The sequence below is a fragment of the Heliangelus exortis genome, chromosome 11 (genome assembly GCF_036169615.1).
Source record: "Heliangelus exortis chromosome 11, bHelExo1.hap1, whole genome shotgun sequence".
In the NCBI taxonomy this organism is placed as follows: domain Eukaryota; kingdom Metazoa; phylum Chordata; class Aves; order Apodiformes; family Trochilidae; genus Heliangelus; species Heliangelus exortis.
Window position 1 is genome coordinate 13,882,329 of NC_092432.1, and position 16,832 is coordinate 13,899,160.

The following is a 16,832-nucleotide window of genomic DNA, read 5'->3' on the forward strand; positions in this document are numbered from 1 at the left end:
TGATGGGGCTGGGGGAGGATAACACCTAATGTGTGGGGGTGTATGCAGAGGGTATGGGCACTTCTTGATATCTCTGTTCTGTTTCTGAAGAGTGCTGCCACAATGATAGGGCAAACTGCTTACATACAGTGTGGTAACTACTTATCAACTAAATTCTTCAGTATAAAGCAGAGGAATCTTGAGAAAACATTGCTGCTGCTTTTTCATTTCCTGAACTGTCAGCCTGAAGTTAGCATCTGGGACCCAAATGCTTTGACACTGGCCTCTTGCACTTGCAAGACTATTTACTTGACAGAAGAAGAGATCTGTAGGAAGAAAACCAGTTTCTTGTGTTTAGTAGAAAAATATGAAATTACTTGATGGAGTAGAAACAGCAGTGACCATTCCACTGTCAGTGATGTAGACCACATAGTGTACATTTAAGCAAAGATGGTCTGTAACAGGGTTTCAGGGTAAGCAGGACTGGGTACTGCAGTGTCTTGTGTGAGGCTGTGTGGACCCCCAGAGAAACAAGGAGTCTTAGCAAAATCCATGTGTCACACAAATTAGAAGAGATGCATCTCAGTGTTTTTTTACAGTTCTCTTTCTGGAAAATTGAGTGCTCAAGAAGCAAATATGGTAAGCCTCATGCTTTAGATGTTCTATCATGCTGTACAGAACAAGTGATTTTATAGCTGTTTGTGATACCATTTACAGTGCAGTAGCCAGTAGGCTGCTGGGGACCATCTTTCTGTCACTGTTCAATTCAGACAAGGTCACAGAAACCTGACGTTAACATCCCCAGCCTGAATGATCACTCCTGATGGAGCAACTTGGTGTTTTAATGCCACTTGGGTTCCTGCAGTTCCTCTGAGCCTGTGCTAATGTGAGATACTGAATCCCCTCAGCAGTGATGCAGAGAGCTGCATAATAACTTGGGGAAGTGTGGGAAGGACAAGGATGCCTGTAGAAAGGACTGCAGGGAACTAAAGAAAAAGGGGCTGCAGCAACTTATATTCCATTCCTGAAGCAAGAAATTTTAATAATGTATTGCAAGTATCTTTGACCTTTATTCTGTTTCATTTGAGGAATTATTGCACTGACCATTATGGATTTTTTTTCTGTCTAAATTTCTCTTTGTCTTCCTGCTGTGTCTTAGCTAGCAGTTCCTCCATGCTCTGTGCCTTCTGGTTAGCAATTTGATTCACTTTCGTTGACTTGTTTCAGTTTTAAGACCTTAAACTTTGGCGAACAAGGTCATTCTGCTCCCAGAAATATCTCTTTCTGCTTCAGATTAAATCACTGGTTTTTGTTTTTTGATTTTTTTAACCATCTCAAAACCCTGAAAAAGAAGGGAGTGGCAGAAGGTATCTATCAATCCATAGGAGTGCAGTGACAGCTGGAAACATTCAAAAATACTGAACTAGAAAGGCTTATACAGCTGAAATCTGAAATACAGTGAACCTCCACAATGCAACTTCTCTGAAGAGGGTTTGTTGAAGAGCAAGTACATTAAAAGTGTCTGGAAAGGAACTAGGATATGTCTGTGCCAGCAGTCCCAGAGGCTGTAGATAGTAGTTTGAGACAGAAAAGCCTATGGGCAGGAGAGAAGGAGAGGCTCAGCTTGATGGACATAGAGGAGCTGAAAGGAGAATGCACTGGTGACTCAGGCAGATTGCATGAGGATGACTTTTCTCTCTGGTGTCAGAGGAGAGGGATCAGGACAGTGTAGCACTGCTGGAGGCTTTGCTTGGTTGTTCTTTTTGTTGTTGTTTTTTTTAAACATGAAAAATCCCATGGCAGTGTCAGGGAAACCATTTAACCAAGGCAAAATCAAGCCTTTGGTTCATCATCTGTCCTTATTTTGATGCCCTGGAATCCAGTGCAGAGAAGAGCCATGGACAGCATAGTCTTGATTGTCCTTGGAGATGGCTGTGACAGAGGTTTCTTCAGTTTTTCTAGTACTGATGTGTGTTGGTCCTTCAGTCACTCCTCTCTAGCTGCACCACTGTTTTTCGTCTTTTCATCAGTGACTGATTAAGATAGTGGAGGGTTCTCCACCTTTCTTTTTGTTTCCCCACATGCTGGAAGGGGGACTTGAAAGGGTGCTGTTAAAAGGAATTGGAGAGCTTCTTTCTTGGTTTGTAGAACTAAGACCCTGTGACATCAAAGCTTTGTGCTTTCTGGCCCCACTGTCAGAAATGCTTGCCATGGCCTGTGCTGTCAGGGGAGGGGACCCATAGCAGAGAACATGGCTGCTGTGACCATGAGGGTGGCTTACAGGCTGGTGGGAGATGGTCCTTTCTCCTGGAGAAACAACACTTGCTTCCTTGGTCTCTTTTCTTCAGTGTGGTTGAGTTCTGGGTAGGATTTTCCTCTCAGATTCACCAACCTTTGCAACACTGATGGCAGCACAATGTGCTGAGGGTAAGAACTGTATTAAGTAAGAAACACAATTCTTTGTCTCTGAGATGAAGATGTTTTTTGCAGACAGTGTAGACCAGGAGGTGGTGGGATGGGGCAGGAGGAAGGGAGATGAAAGCATGGTCAGTCAGTTATTTCCTGACTGGTAAGTGTAGGAAACAGTATTATGAGTTGTGCTTGGTCAGCTGAAGCTGACTTTGTGTGATGTTTGGGGTTTTTTTCAGTAGTAGAATACTTCTAAAGTCTGAGGCCTGTGACTTCAATTCATCAAAGCTTTTCAAGATAAGACCCAGGCACGAAGCCTCTCTGCCCATTCCTTTCTGCTGTCCACCAGCCATTCTCATTTTCTTCAATGACAGCTACAATATCTCCTTCACTGATGTCCAGTTCATCCATGCTCTGAAAGGAGACAGGGAAAGTAGATGTGGTTAAACTGAGAGCACAGGAGGGACCAAGCATGTGCCTGGTGATGTTTTAGGTTTTTTTTACCCTATCTTTCAGTAGCAGCCTTCCCAGTGGTTTGGAGTGAGCCTGAAATGCCAGGCAGTCAGGGATAAAGCACTTCCTGAGCTGGCTATTTCCTTAAGATCCTCAACTTTTCCCCATCTCCATGGTGTGTCTTCCTGAGTGACTTGACTGTTGTATCACTGGAGAAGGCCATAAAGGATTAAATTATGTCTGTCCTAAATTTGCTAACAAAGACTCTTCTGTATTCTACAGGGTTTGCTTAAAAAAAAAAGCCAAAACAAACCAACAAAACCAAAAATTAACCTCAGTGCACAGCTTAATTTCCAAGGGAGATTACACCAGTGTCTCTACTAATCCAGGCTTAAATAGGTCTTCCCATTCTTGGAGAATATGGAACAGTGGTGACCAGTGGAGGTGGAGCAACCTTTCTTGATGTGGGTAACTTATCTCCGAGAGAAATGGAGCAGTTGCAAGTGAGCTATCACTGAGCTGTTGGGCAGCAATCAGTTACTTGAGTGGTCCTGTCCTGTTTTCCATAGGGAACCACTTTGCTACTTGCAGCATAGAAGAGAGGCTTCCAGATATGTTTGACACATCAGCTAAAATGTACCTGAGTACCTGTACTTGAAAAATGAGAGGCTTCAATATACAGTATACTAAAAGTAGTAACAGGCTCTTTTCTCAGCAGGGAAAATCCACATGTGTCATTTTTTTTAAGGCAACTCCTGGAGTAAGGATCTGACAAAGACCCAGCAGTCTCCTCAGGGGAACTACCATTAGAAGGAAAGTTCTTTCAGCTGTGCTTGGATGAAATTTCAGGCAAATAATAAAAGAGGATTTAAAACAAAGGAAAACAAAGAACATGTAAAGGTGTCAGAACACTGCTGTGCTTAAGAGAAAGCTCTCCTTTCCAGCCATTTCTCTTTTCATAATTAATCTCGCTGACTTTGTCACATTTCTGTAGTGTTGGTTATTGATGTCCCTTGGTGGTCTTTCTGAACTCTTAACATAAGACCTGGATGCTGCTCCTTCTGCTGATCTGAAGCTAATAAAAGGAATCTTTTAAATGATATGTAATTAAATTATCAAACTCCCCTTAGGGCAGGCTAATGATTTGGCAAGAGTTGAGATGTTCTGGAGTCCATCTGAATGAGAAAATACAAGCAATCCATGCATAACCTTTTACTAATGGTATTATGCATAGGTCTGAAGCCAGTGAAAGTTTAATATCCCAGTTAAGGATGAAGGTTGCTCTTTATAACAGGCTTTTGGTACATGGACCATGTCCACTGTGATTCTGCAGCTCACAGCATGAAATACAAGGATCAGTGTCAGTTATGGGGATTCAGTCCTCTCCAGCATGGAGAGCACCTCAGTTAAACCAGTGTGTTAAAGTGGAGCAGGACTCTTTGGTCATCAGTGAGATCAAAGAAGAGTTTGGAGGAGGGTTCCTAGATAAGCATCTGTCACACATTCTTACACAAGGAACCAGTAGTCATTTTCCCTAGGAAAACATTTTGCAAGAGATTTTAAGTTTAGAATGCACAATACTGCATATGTAGCCATCATCCCCTGAAAATAGTTTTCCTTGTGTGGGTAGTGTCTTTATCTCTAGAAGGGGGCTGTAACAGCTTGGCACTAATTTAGGAGTGATTGCACTAATACATAATCACTTGTGTTGAAAAAGTGTTACTGTTTCATCTTGAGGCAGTGTGGTCTGGTGATATGCACCAAGAACTGGCAGTTGTGATTCCTGGCTTCTGCTTCTGACCTTGACCAAGAAATCTCCTAAGTGTCCCTGGCTGTGAAGTGATGATAACACCTTCACAGAATTTACACTTAAATTATGTTTGGATCAACGTTATCTATTTTAAATTTGATGCTTTGAAGTATTTCTTTTGAAGACTTTCATTACCTGGGCTGTGTAGTCATAAAGTACTCTGTAGTCCTGTGGTGATATGATTCCAGGTTGTTCATTTACAAAAATTGATGCATAGACTCCATCTGTTTTCACTGCTGGAAGGGAGGAGAGAAACAAAAAACACACATGGAAAAAAAGAGGTCAGCTGCTTGTAAGTGCATGGGATCCTATGTAAGTTTACAAAAGTATGAAGGTTTCTGTCCTTGTCTGGAGATGTACATGCATAGAAAAGCTGCTGTGAATTGGAGGTAGTCTTGCACAAAAACTGTGTCTCATTGATTAGATGACAATACACTGACATAACTTCTTCTGGAAGATGGTGTTTTAATCTAGCTTGTCATATTTAGGAAAAAACCTTTATTCCTTCCCAGCACCTGCTTGGGAGCTTCCCCTGCTGTTGAGGTGAGCAGAGGTTTCCCGCACGTGACTTCTCAGTGGGACTGTAGTTCCCTTGTCAATCCATGGTTTAGTTCTCCTGCTCTGAGGAGCACTGTCAGCTCCTTTTCAGATTTTGAAAGACAAACATGGGAACCATTGAAAAAGCTGAATGCAGAGAGTTTTTGCCATTCCTGGTCTTGTCCAGGGAACTCTTTACCCTCTTGTCCCCAGCCTGAGGAAATCTGTAGGGTGTGACTACCTTCAACTCAACACTTCAAGCCCAAGCTGGTGCCTGGCAAGTCCAGCTGCTGTTTGGTAGCACTGGAGACTCTCCCCTGAATGAGCACCAAATGTGACAAGGGCATTGTTTCTAGGTGCCCACTCAGGCAGGCTTAACAAAAGAAAATAATTTGAGTACAGTTTAAAACTGTCCATAGAACAGCTTTCTGTTTTATTTATTTTTTTAGGCAAGAATCATGGTTAAAGTGTTTTTGTTTTGAATCAAACCAATAAAAATGGCATAAGCTGTTAGTTTCTGCATAGTCAAAATACTCTGTTTTAAATGTCATCTGGTAAATGCCTGCTTGCAAGGGTTGGATTAAGACACTGCAACTGTGAAGCAAGATGGTTGCTTCCATTCATAAGACTTTAGATGTCCTCTTGGGAATTTTAGAGGTAGTGTGCTCTAGGAAAAAAACTTTTCTAAGTCAGACTTTGTTTTCCTGAAGTTCCCCTTTGCCTAGACAGAGGTTTTGAAGATTGTATGGATTATTTGGCATTCTAAACTGGGAAATTTGTTTAATACACATCCACACTAATGTAATTTCCATGCTCCTTTTAGTCTTGGCTGCCAACATGTTAATATCTGCTATACATTTTTGCTTTGTGTCAAAGCTTAATTTAGCAATGTGATCTAAACCAAACACATCTGATAAACTTATTTCCTGAAGAGGCATACCCAGAGGAGGGGCTGAAGGAGGGGCACTTTCTGTGTTCTTGCTGCTTCCATGCAGTAGTTCAGCGAATCTGCAGAACCAAGAGAAGCCAATGACAAAATGAGTGAAGAGTACTGGATATGAGCATTCCTTCATCTGACTCAACCTTTCCTCCATCTGCTGCAGCACTGATGGAGCATTTTGTTGGTGATCCAAAGGCTCATGGTATAAAACAACTATTTTACAATATCATGAGAATTATAAGTTGTTTATAAGAGATTACCATTTCTTTGTCTTTGAGGAAAACTGATACAACTTAAAATACAAAGTTGTATAATGAGCCTCTATAAAAACTGAGTCTAAATGAGTTGGGTTTTTTTTTTTCGAAATCTATTCCTGCTTATTATTTGTATCACATTTGGGTACTTGGAGACTACATAAAGTGGGAATATGAGTTAGAATTCTCAGATGCAGATAGAAATAACATTACATGCTTAAGGCATATCTAAAGGGTCTGATTTTTCAGCTGTTGAGGACTTAGTGTTTCTGGAAAGTGGGCATCCAAATGCAACAGTTTCTGAAAAACTCAGACTGAGTCTCTCCAGGCTGCCTGCCCATCCAGGATACGGTTGTATTCTAAATGCAGTACAGTTGTCTTCTGTAATTGTATAGGAGGCAGCATTAGAATTCGTTATTCCAGAGAACTGGGTTTCTGACTGAAAACCAAAATATTGTGTATAAACCTTATCAGCTCACTAACAAGCCTGGACCAGATTTTAAATGGGGGATGACAAACCACTTCTTGTCTTTGTTAGGGACCAAGGCTTGTCAAAATATAAAGCCGTTCTGCTTTAACTATAATAGCATTCTCACTGCCAAGTAGCAATTTTAATATAAAATATTTAAACCAATAGATCTACCATGCTTTTCTGCTGATATAACTGCATCCATTTTACATCATTTAGCAGCATAAATGGATCAGAAAAAGAAAAATTGCCTCCCTGACATCAGTTATTCTGCCAAGTGGTTTTTTCCTTTGGTCGAGATACAGACAACAGCTCTTTGTTCTGCTCAGCTGGGTGTTGAAGTAAGCCAGGAGGTATTGCCAGAAAAGACAGCCCTCCTCAGCCTTTGCTCCCAGCAAGGTTCACCTTTGTCCCTCCTTGAACAAAGTGGTTTTGTTGCTGTGTGCAGTGATGCACTGGGAGAGAGGAAATAAGTGAATGGTATCCATTGCTGGTCAACTAATTGTTTTATGAACTTGTTCCTTGTCTGTCTTCCCACTAGGCCATGGCAGAATTACTCTGACTCTGGTTTTAATGCATTTACTACTTCTGTCAAGTTACTTTTATTGTTATGTAGCTGCCTTTTGCTATGATGAAGGAAGTAATGCCCTTCATATGCAGAAATACCTGTTCTGGAACCTGAAGTCTGCCACTCACCTCTTCATCATCCCACAAGACTGGGTTGGGCTGCTGTTGCTTCTGTTTAGTTCTCTGCTGTAGTAGTTCTCGTATCCTATTGCATCTGCAGCAGGGTGATAAAAATGAAATGTCTGACCAGGCAAAACTCTTTTCTCTCCAGCAGAATGCAGTTTCAGCCATACAACACCTCTTTGCACTCACCTGTGGTGTGGTTGGAGCAGCTCAGGGAAACTGGGGACTCAACAAAAGCCCTTCAGGTGATTGCAAGCAACTATATACATGGTAGAAAGGCCTGCTTGGTGTGAGACAAGCACAGTCAAGGTCCTGAAGAACCATTCTAATAACTGGGGCTAACCCTAATTAAGAAGATGGTTTCCTCTGTTTCTTAAAAGTTCAGGATTTAAGGGAGCAGAGCATGGTCATTGTGAGCCTGGGATAATGCTCATGATGCAATTGGCTACAGTGTGCTTAGTGCTTACTTGGGTTTTGTTTTGTTTTTTAAGGTATTGAGACAGGAATTTTTGTTAGAGATGTGAACATTTCTGAATATTTTTGCCAGCAGATGTGAACATTTCTGAATATTTTTGCCAGCAGCAATAATAATCAATTTCCTAGCCTATGCTTGTGCTTGAGTATCTCTTCACCTTTCCTCTCTCCCTTGTCCACCTCCTGAGAGCTGATTTGCTGCTTACCCAGAGGTGTTTGGGTTTTGTTCTCTCAAACACAGTTCCTTCACTGTACCAACAAATTAAAATCCTCTGTGTGAAGAAGAATGGACTGTAGCAGCAAAATGGCATCTAATGCACCAGTATCAATGTATTTGTTTAAAAAAAATCCCCATTCTTAATCATCCTAGGTGTAATGACAGAAGGGTTGCGTGAAAAACAGGCCCTGGACAGGCTGGTGCTGGGTTAGTTGTAGCTCTGCTGAAGAGGTTCCTAAGGTGTGGTTGCTCTGCTATGTCTGAGCTCTGCAATGAAATTGAAGGGGTGTGAGCTGTTTCTGTACAAAATAAATTATCCTTTGGGACAGGAGACTCATGTTGGTGATGTTTGTACCAATAAAACCTGTAGCATGGAAGGTTTTTATCTGTATAAGATTTTTTCTGAATTGAAGTAATCTCTACTTGATGCTGAGGGGGTACTAAGGGGATTCTCATTGACATAGCAGTATGGTGAGAGAGAAGATGGTAAAACTGCACAGATTTAAAGAAATGGAGAAAGATCTTTTCAACTTAGATACGTATCATCAGCTGATGAAGAGATGAAATAGGGCTTTTACTTGCCTCTTTCAAAGGCTGAATCTTTGTTTACTGCAACAGCTGCATGGGAGTGCAAGCATTCACTCAGTGTGTAAGTATCTTGTACTGCTTGTTGAAGAGGGTGCTGTCTGTATTTGACTGTGTGAAAAGTGAGATAGCCTGGTGATGTGAGAACTCCTGGTGATGAGAGAACTCCTGCCCTGGTGCAGCATGTTTTCATTGTACAACTTCTCTTGGCTCTTGTTGTCTTGGTCTCCATTTCAGCCCAGATGTTTTCATCATTAAAGTCAATGAAAAGGCTGATCTGACTTGAACAGACGAAGTCTGTGAACCTTACGGTGTTTCTGCATGCTGAGGCAAAGCCAATTTCATTCAAACTTTCCCCCATCTATGTTCTTGCACTTACAGATACAATTTTTTGAGAGGAAGAAAGATGTTATTCTCCATTGGAACAATACAGAATTGGTCCTCTCTGCTGCAAATGAAGAGGCAGCATCTTTGTCAAGGGGACGCCAGCATACAGTTGGCTCTGACTTGTCAGCTTTAGAGAAAATGGAGGTTGCCATCTCTGCAAGGCAGTTTGTCACCTCTTTAGTCCTGTCAGTTCAGCTGTTTTATGAAATGAGCCTGGTTGCAAAGCCAAAACAACTTTTTGTTTGTTTTCTTTTTTTGGAGGGTTATTTTTGCTCTGGGTCGTTCAGCTATCCCACTTGCACAGCCACACAACGAGTGATGGCAGCACAGTCGGGGGAGAGGGAGCCAAAACGGGCAGGAATGCATAGCCAGAGCAGAAACTCCTCCAGCAGGCTTCACCTCCAAAGGACATGTACTGCACAACTTCAGCCTCAGCCTAAGGGCTGATTCATCTGATAAAATCAATAGGAATAATTACCTGGAGGTTGTGTTCCTGTCATGTTAGTCTTAATGAAGCAGTCTATGTCTGACTCTACAACGCAGTTCTCCAAGCTTACCCGAACCTCTTCATACAGCTACAAAACACAATCCAAGAGCTGATTTAATTTTTAACATTTCACATTGCATTAATGATAAATGTTCTTTTAATACTTTTTCCCCCCTTAAGAGACTTTATACTCCGTCTGTGTCTGATCAGGATGGAACTTTGGCCTGTTCCCCATGCAAACATTCTTGTAAACACAATTTGAAACAATTGTTTATTTGTGTTCTGGTTATCTTATTGAGAGAGATGAGAACAAAGGCAGTCCAGGACTTTCCAATGCAATAAAGAAGTTAATTAATTAACATCTGTTCAAAGTCAAAACTAGTTTATTCTTTGTCTTCTCATTTTGAGACCATGACTGGTTGACTTTCTGAAAGTTCTACCTGAGCCTGAATATACTTGATCAAGTGATCTGGTAGGTAGAGGCATTCCCTGGCAAGCCAAGGGGAGGAGACATCTAAGTGTTACCAGGTGTGACACAGGCTGTCTACATGCAGGCACAACCCTTACATCTAGAGGGAACATGCAAGCTTGAAAATGCTCCCTTCTCACTGAACATCTACAACATCTGGTTTGTTGTAAATAGCCCATGCAGTGGGCTAGTTAGTGCTCTGTTGGCTAGTTAGAAGGGCAAGTTAGTGCTGTATAGTTAGAGCACTCTTGCTCCTGCTCTTCCTCATCCACAAATGAAGCTGCTTGGCAGATGCCCCTACCTGGTCATCCTTCACACACTGCATGGAGAGCTGGTTGCAGTGAGCCCACAGCGAGTTGCGGAGGACGGCAATGCGGTCGCACTCCTGGAGCTGGAAGACCTAAAGGCAAAGAGAAAATGTGAGGTAACCACATGGGAGTTACTTGCATTGCAGGCAGTGAGAGGGCTGAGGCTCCTCTGGACTGAGTCTGTAAGCCTGCAAACTGTTCTGAAGGATCCTTTGTGAAGGCTGTCATTTCAGCTGCTGGAGAAACTACATCTTGTTCAAGCGCAGGAATTTGCTTTAACTGCATGCACGAAATTGAAGTCATTTTTTGTAGGCAAAAATAATGGAGGGGAAAAGAATCAGTGTTCCTTGGATTTGACTACTACCTCTGCCACCAAGGACATGGAGGTCCTATCTGCCTATTGCACTGAATTTTTAATTTTTAACATTTCTGTAGAGCACTGGTGTGGAAGGGTTGTATTTATGTTAGAAGCAGAACCCAAAACGTCCATCTCTGCCTTCTAAAATAACTGCCCAATCCTTTCTGTTCTGAAAATACTTGAGGTGCTATGGAGTCACCTCTGTTTTGTTGGGTTTTTTTTAAGGTTATTTTCATAGTAAAGACTAGGTATTTTTCTTTCTCCAGAGTTTACTCCCTTCATCCGATTTTCTCATGTTGTTGCACAGCTTGGAAAGAGCAAAGGAGAAAAGAGAGAGTAGGGGAAAGAAGCAGATAAGCTATCTTTAAAAACTATCTTTAAAAACTTTAAAAAGACAGCCAGCCTGATCTCTAAGTTATTCTAAGTAGAACGTCAATTTTTGCTTTTCTATGAGGTGTGAAAAGCTCAGATGCTTCCAGCCATCTGTTTCCATCTCCATTTGCTAGTAATTATGTCCAGAACACCACAAATGTATACAATATTCAGCAGAACATCCAATTGGGTATGCTGCCTGCCATCTAACCTTACCATCTAAAAAAACACAAACCAACCCACAAACCCAAAACCAGAAAAACCCAGAAAGAAAAGTCTCTCATGGGAGTCAGCTGGTGCAAGGACAAGTTTCTGAGAGAAAAAGCTTTTAAAGGAAACTGAAGCAACTCATGGGTGAAGAATGAGTATTTCAGTATCAGTTCTGAACAAAAAGTCTGTGGCTGCAGCCTAGCCCTTCAGGGGCTACTGAAATAGCAGAAGAGCTAACCGGGAATTTCCCAGTTAGGTGGTGTCCTGCTGGGAAATGCAGCTCATCAAAGAGTTGAGTGGAGTGACTCTGGCCTTGTCAAGCCCTTTTCAGAGTACAGCTGGGCTGGACACATCCCCTGTGCTCTGCTGGCTTCTGCACCAGACTGGTAGTGCACCTGGGCATCTCATGCCAAGGAACATGACACAGCCCTGGTGACAAACATCATCCCACTGCTGCTAATTGCTAGTCAAGTTTTTCAGGCTATGGATGTCCAGCATTCTGCTAGGGACCTAAACAGTGTCAGCACTTGGAGTTTTCCCACTATGCAGACAGAACTTTGGGATCTTAGGCTGCTGTTGTAGTAGTTACGAGTCTTAAATGCCTCAAAAACATTCAGTTGTCCTATCTACAAGCAATTTTAAAATAAAGTGTTCAAGATGTCCTTCCTTTAGGAGTGGTTGTTGGCATTAAGCAGTGTGCCTGCTCTATTGGGCTATTCAGAATGTGGCTGTTTGGGAGAAATTATGTGATTTAGGCTGAGGAATGCTTCACTTGTTTGTTAGCTTTTTAAGAAAGGGGGAGAAATGTGCATCTTGGGAAAATTAAGGCTTGGCACAATTTCTGTGGTAAGTCTGCTGTGCCAGCCATGAGACTTCCAAATCCTCCCATATAGGGACTATTTAAGAGAACTGGAAAGCTGCACTCCTGGCAGTTTATTTTCTGGGGAAATAAAGCCTTCAACAAGTAAACAGCAAAATCATACTTTACCAGATGGACAAATATATTTGAATAATTAATATGACTAAATGTGTGGCTGATTTGGATGCCACTCAGTTCTTGTAAATTGTTGTGCAAAACTTACAAGCCAGGTGCAAATCTCCTTATCCATCTTCAGCATGATGGAAATAGCCACTTTTCCACCATCACCTTTCAATTGAAAGATTTCTCCATAGCAGAGGGCAAATATTCTTGCAAGAATATGCAGTGCTATGCAAAGTAAAGATTCTGAGTGTCTGGGCTGTCTTTATTCTCGGAATACTAGGGTACATTTTTAGCTTATCAAGAAACTAATATTTTTAATCTCCATTGAACTTGTGAGTTGTTTTGTTTGTTTTTCTTTAGAAAAAAAGAAGCAAACACCAAAACCTCTCCTTTGTTGGAACAATAAGGTATTCTGGAAGCTTCTTACAAAACATAATCTAAAGGGAATTGTTTGTTAATTTTTAATGGATCTATTGAATTATTGTTTCCTTTCTGAAAATATTTTTTTAAACTAAAAATGAATTTTCATATTTACATTTTTGTTAATTTCTACTGAAGTTACATTTTGTCACAAAGCAGTTACTTGAGAAACAATCTTAAACTGTCTGCCATGGAAGATTATCCCTAACACTAGTGTGTTGTTCCACTTCTCATACCTCTTCTTTATCTTTATGTACATATACTGAACAAGCAAGGAAAGTGTAAGCAAGTGAGACAGCTAGCAGCTGTGTCTGTATCAACTCTAGTTTTTGTACTATTTTTGCAAAGACATCTACTGAGTCTCCACATGAAGCAAAACCCTTGGAATGATATCTATTGAGGTCTATATTGCAATACCTGCAAGTAGATAAGATAAGGAGAGCACGAATGTATCACTACAAAAGTCAATGTTTACCTCACAGGTTTTGATATGTTCCTGTTCCCACTCTGTCCGTACCTTATCCAGCTGCTCAATGTTCTGTTTGTACAAATTCTCTGTAGCAGACACAAATAATAGAAATCCAACAGTTAGGGGGCAGGAAATGATACAGGCTTTCTCTTTTTCCTCCAGCTAGGACTTTGCTGTGATCCTTAAACCTTAGGCCTGTGATTGCAATTAGTGGGTTGCAGAATATTTGGTTTATTTTTCTTTACACTGAGGATTCTCAAGCTATGGCTTGCAGATCCTCTGTAACCTTTAAAGTAGGGGTAATGCAAATTAGGGATGAGGAGCCTGGACCATGCTTGGGCACTGAGCATCCTCAGGCTCTTTCTGTGCTGAGCCAGCCAGGTGAGCCATGGGCCTTAGTGTAAACTTTTACATGATCAGTGAGGGAGAAATCTCAGCTCATTAACTGGCACAGCTGTCTGCTGGATTGTCCTTCTGGACACATGGTGTGTTTCTGACTGGGAATTGCCACCATACTTATGCACAGGGAACTTGGGTACTGTGGATATGGTTTGGGCTGGTTGGGGGCAATTTTGAGTGTCATTTTTTGTGTTTTCAAAATTGCTTCAGAAAGAGTTTTTCTTCCTTGGGGAAGGTGTCTACAGGAGGTCTTCTATAAATTCTGCAATCAAAGGAGACTTGGATTTCCACAAAAATTGTGGTGACTGTCAGGTTGGCGTTCTTTAGAAGTTTCTTCATTAATCTTTGGGAAACCTGACTTCAAGCAGAGCCAGCCTGGGTGATTTGGATGATGCTCTGTCAAAATAGGTGTGCTGGTAGATGTTTGCTGAGAAAAATCTTAGTTCAGTTCCAAATAGAGCATCACCTGCTTCATTTGCTGCATCTCTGCATTGCTTGGCTTTGTTCTGACTCTGAAACAGGAAAAGAAACACCCCAAATTAATGTGACTGTATGTTTTGCTTCTGCCACTTTTTTCTTTTTTTTTTCTTTTTTTTTTTTTTCCCTCTGTTGGCTGATCCCTTTTCTCTTCTAGGGGAAGGGCTCAAATTTGAAAACAAAGTTCTTTATGCACAATTCTGTTGAATGTGTGCTACAGAGAAGGAGGGACCACAAATTCACAGCCATAGGCCCACTGACTTCAACGAAAATGTGACAATTTGCATCTTTCCATTCAAACATCCCTGCCATAGGATCTCAGTGCTCTCATGATCCAGCCTGAATCTGAGCTGCTGAATGTGTTCATTTTTCTCAAATGTTTAATGTTTTTTTTCTAGTAGATATTTTTAAGCAGAAAAAAGTGGCAGTTAAAATTCTTCATCTTCCAAGCTCCTCATGTAATACAAAGATGAACACAACCTTTACAATACTTTGCAAATGCCAGATTATTTCCCATAACAACTCAGAAGCCTACAAGTAAAATTCACTTTAAGTAGACCTTTTCTTTTTTAAAAAACTACAGTTTTTAACAAATGAAAGTACAGCTATTATTGACAGCTCTGTACTCCCAGGTCTTCCTGCACAGATGGTGAGGACAGTGCATTAATGCACAGCTCTAAACATCAGGGAATACATTCTTCTGTTCTGTCCTTCAAGACAGAGCTCAGGTCAGGGTTCTTATGGTCATATTCCTCATCATAGCTGGCTGGAAAATGTGTGGTAAGCTGGGAACATAAGCTTCATTCTTATTTGCTTCCTGGCCCAAACTGGTCTTGAGTGCTGTGCAGAATTAAACAGCAGACATGTTCTTGCAAGATGTCTCTGTGCAGTTCAAACTTGCTGGCATGTGTGTGAAAGTGATGGCAGATCTGCTGGGTCAGATTTCAATGCCACTGAACTTGCTAAAGGTTCAGCAGTGTTTTCAGTAGGGCCAGGATTCCAACATCCCCCCCCCCCCTTTTTTTACAGCTAAGCTGGAGGGGTTTGTTCAGCAAATGATTAGTGAATGCTGGGAATCAAATGTGAAGTTTTGATGCTGCTTTTAGAGCCCTGGTCCTTGAGATGATTTTTGATCCCTTTTGCTTACACTGCACTGATTTTTATTGAGCCAAAGGGAGTTCATTTATTTTGTTTTCTCCAACTGTTCTGCTGTAAAATGTTCCCACTAAAAGTCAGGGAATTGTCAGCTGCAAGTATTGAGATGATGCAATGAAGGACTGCAGTGCCTTTATTTCCAATGATTTATTTTTGAGTTTGTAATTTTAGATGAAATTAAACTAACCATAAGGAGAAAAGTGTTGAGGAAAAATATGCATTTTATTGTAAGATAGTATGCCTACTAAATATAAGTGAACAAAAGGCAAAGCTAACTCTGTGACATACTTCTGACTTGTTTCTTTATCTATGAAGAATTTTGGAGAAAAATCTCATTCAGTTTACCTTCAGGATTCATACAGCAATTAGGTCATAGCCTGGGATAAATTACTTAGATAACTTAGTCCCTTCTCAGCTTTTTTAAAAACTCTTGGCCTATTGCAGAACAAGATCAGGATTACCAAAGGAGTTTGTGAAGGAAAACCTCCTTGCAAAGGTGTTCTGTTAAAATTTTAATTCTAAGGGGTTAATTAGAAGGGGAGGCAGCCCCTCGCATCTCACAAAATGAGTTCTTCCACTGTGTTCTCTCCTACCTTGAAAAGAGAAAAAAACACAGGCAACCACAGTTTTCCCTCTAAATAGCACTGTCAGCTAAGGTACCTTTTCTGTTTGCTTTTGGTTGCCCGAAGCACTCGTCCGTTCTAGGGACTGCTCAGCCTCATCCGCCTCCTTGCACTTCTGTTCATAGGTCTTCTTTGACTGCATTGAAATGAAATCACAGGTGAGGGTCTGGGTTAGGGAGTGAGACTGGGTTGTCTCCAGCATGATGTTCTAGGCATTTTCTGGTTTGCAGTCTGGGAGAGCAAATCAGTGTTCAAGTCTGGGCAACAGAAAAAATCCCAATAACACTGTAAGGTGATAGAAAAATAGAACTGAAAAATTGGTGTGAGGGCTGGCAGCATAAATTTGGTCCTGTTCCTGCAGCCCTGAGATTATTTGCTTTGTACAATAGCAGCCAGGTCACTGCAGGGATGGTCATGAATACACAGGCAGCACTAACACCAACAATTCATCAGGCACCTGCCTGAGCTACAGTGTAGGGACAGAATTAGGAGGCCACATTTTCAGGGTGCCAGTGGCAATGGGATGTCACTTTCACAGTGTGACTTGGAGCATCTGCCTGGAGTCAGAGTGTTGCCTCCCCCATTGCTCCAAGCTGTGAGACAGAGCCAGCACTCCATAGGTAACAGTCTCAGTGTAGGCCTCTGAAGCAAAAGAAATCTTTATTTATGCTGAAAGACCTCCGTGTTGTAGAGATTGACTTAGAGCACCATGTTTAAATAAAAATTGCCACTACAGTTCCATCTGTAGCACTGATGAGCCTGTAATTGCTTTTCTTTAGTGGCAGTTACCCACTGGAAACCAAAACCAGCTTGTCTGCAGTTCCTGTGCCTGCAATCTTTCCAGCTGGAGAGGTTTCCTTGTGTTCCCAAGATTCCTTCATGGTTATAAAAATTCTGTT

General features: G+C 41.4%; 1 protein-coding gene across 3 annotated transcripts in view; it reads right to left on the reverse strand.

Annotated features, from left to right (window-relative positions):
- Positions 1-990: 990 nt before the first annotated feature.
- PSTPIP1 (proline-serine-threonine phosphatase interacting protein 1) overlaps positions 991-16,832 on the reverse strand; it is a 49,244-nt gene continuing 33,402 nt past the window's right edge. Inside the window, exons 7-15 of one of the 3 annotated variants that reach the window (XM_071754746.1) lie at positions 15,971-16,069; positions 14,145-14,190; positions 13,286-13,365; positions 10,462-10,560; positions 9,683-9,779; positions 7,548-7,632; positions 6,129-6,196; positions 4,787-4,887; positions 991-2,802 (exon numbers count right to left, since the gene is read on the reverse strand). In XM_071754746.1, the coding sequence (XP_071610847.1) occupies positions 2,671-2,802; positions 4,787-4,887; positions 6,129-6,196; positions 7,548-7,632; positions 9,683-9,779; positions 10,462-10,560; positions 13,286-13,365; positions 14,145-14,190; positions 15,971-16,069 (807 nt within the window). In that variant the 3' untranslated portion in view covers positions 991-2,670. The remainder of the gene's footprint in view (positions 2,803-4,786; positions 4,888-6,128; positions 6,197-7,547; positions 7,633-9,682; positions 9,780-10,461; positions 10,561-13,285; positions 13,366-14,144; positions 14,191-15,970; positions 16,070-16,832) is intronic. The other 2 variants (XM_071754747.1, XM_071754748.1) reach the window with 2 other exon arrangements.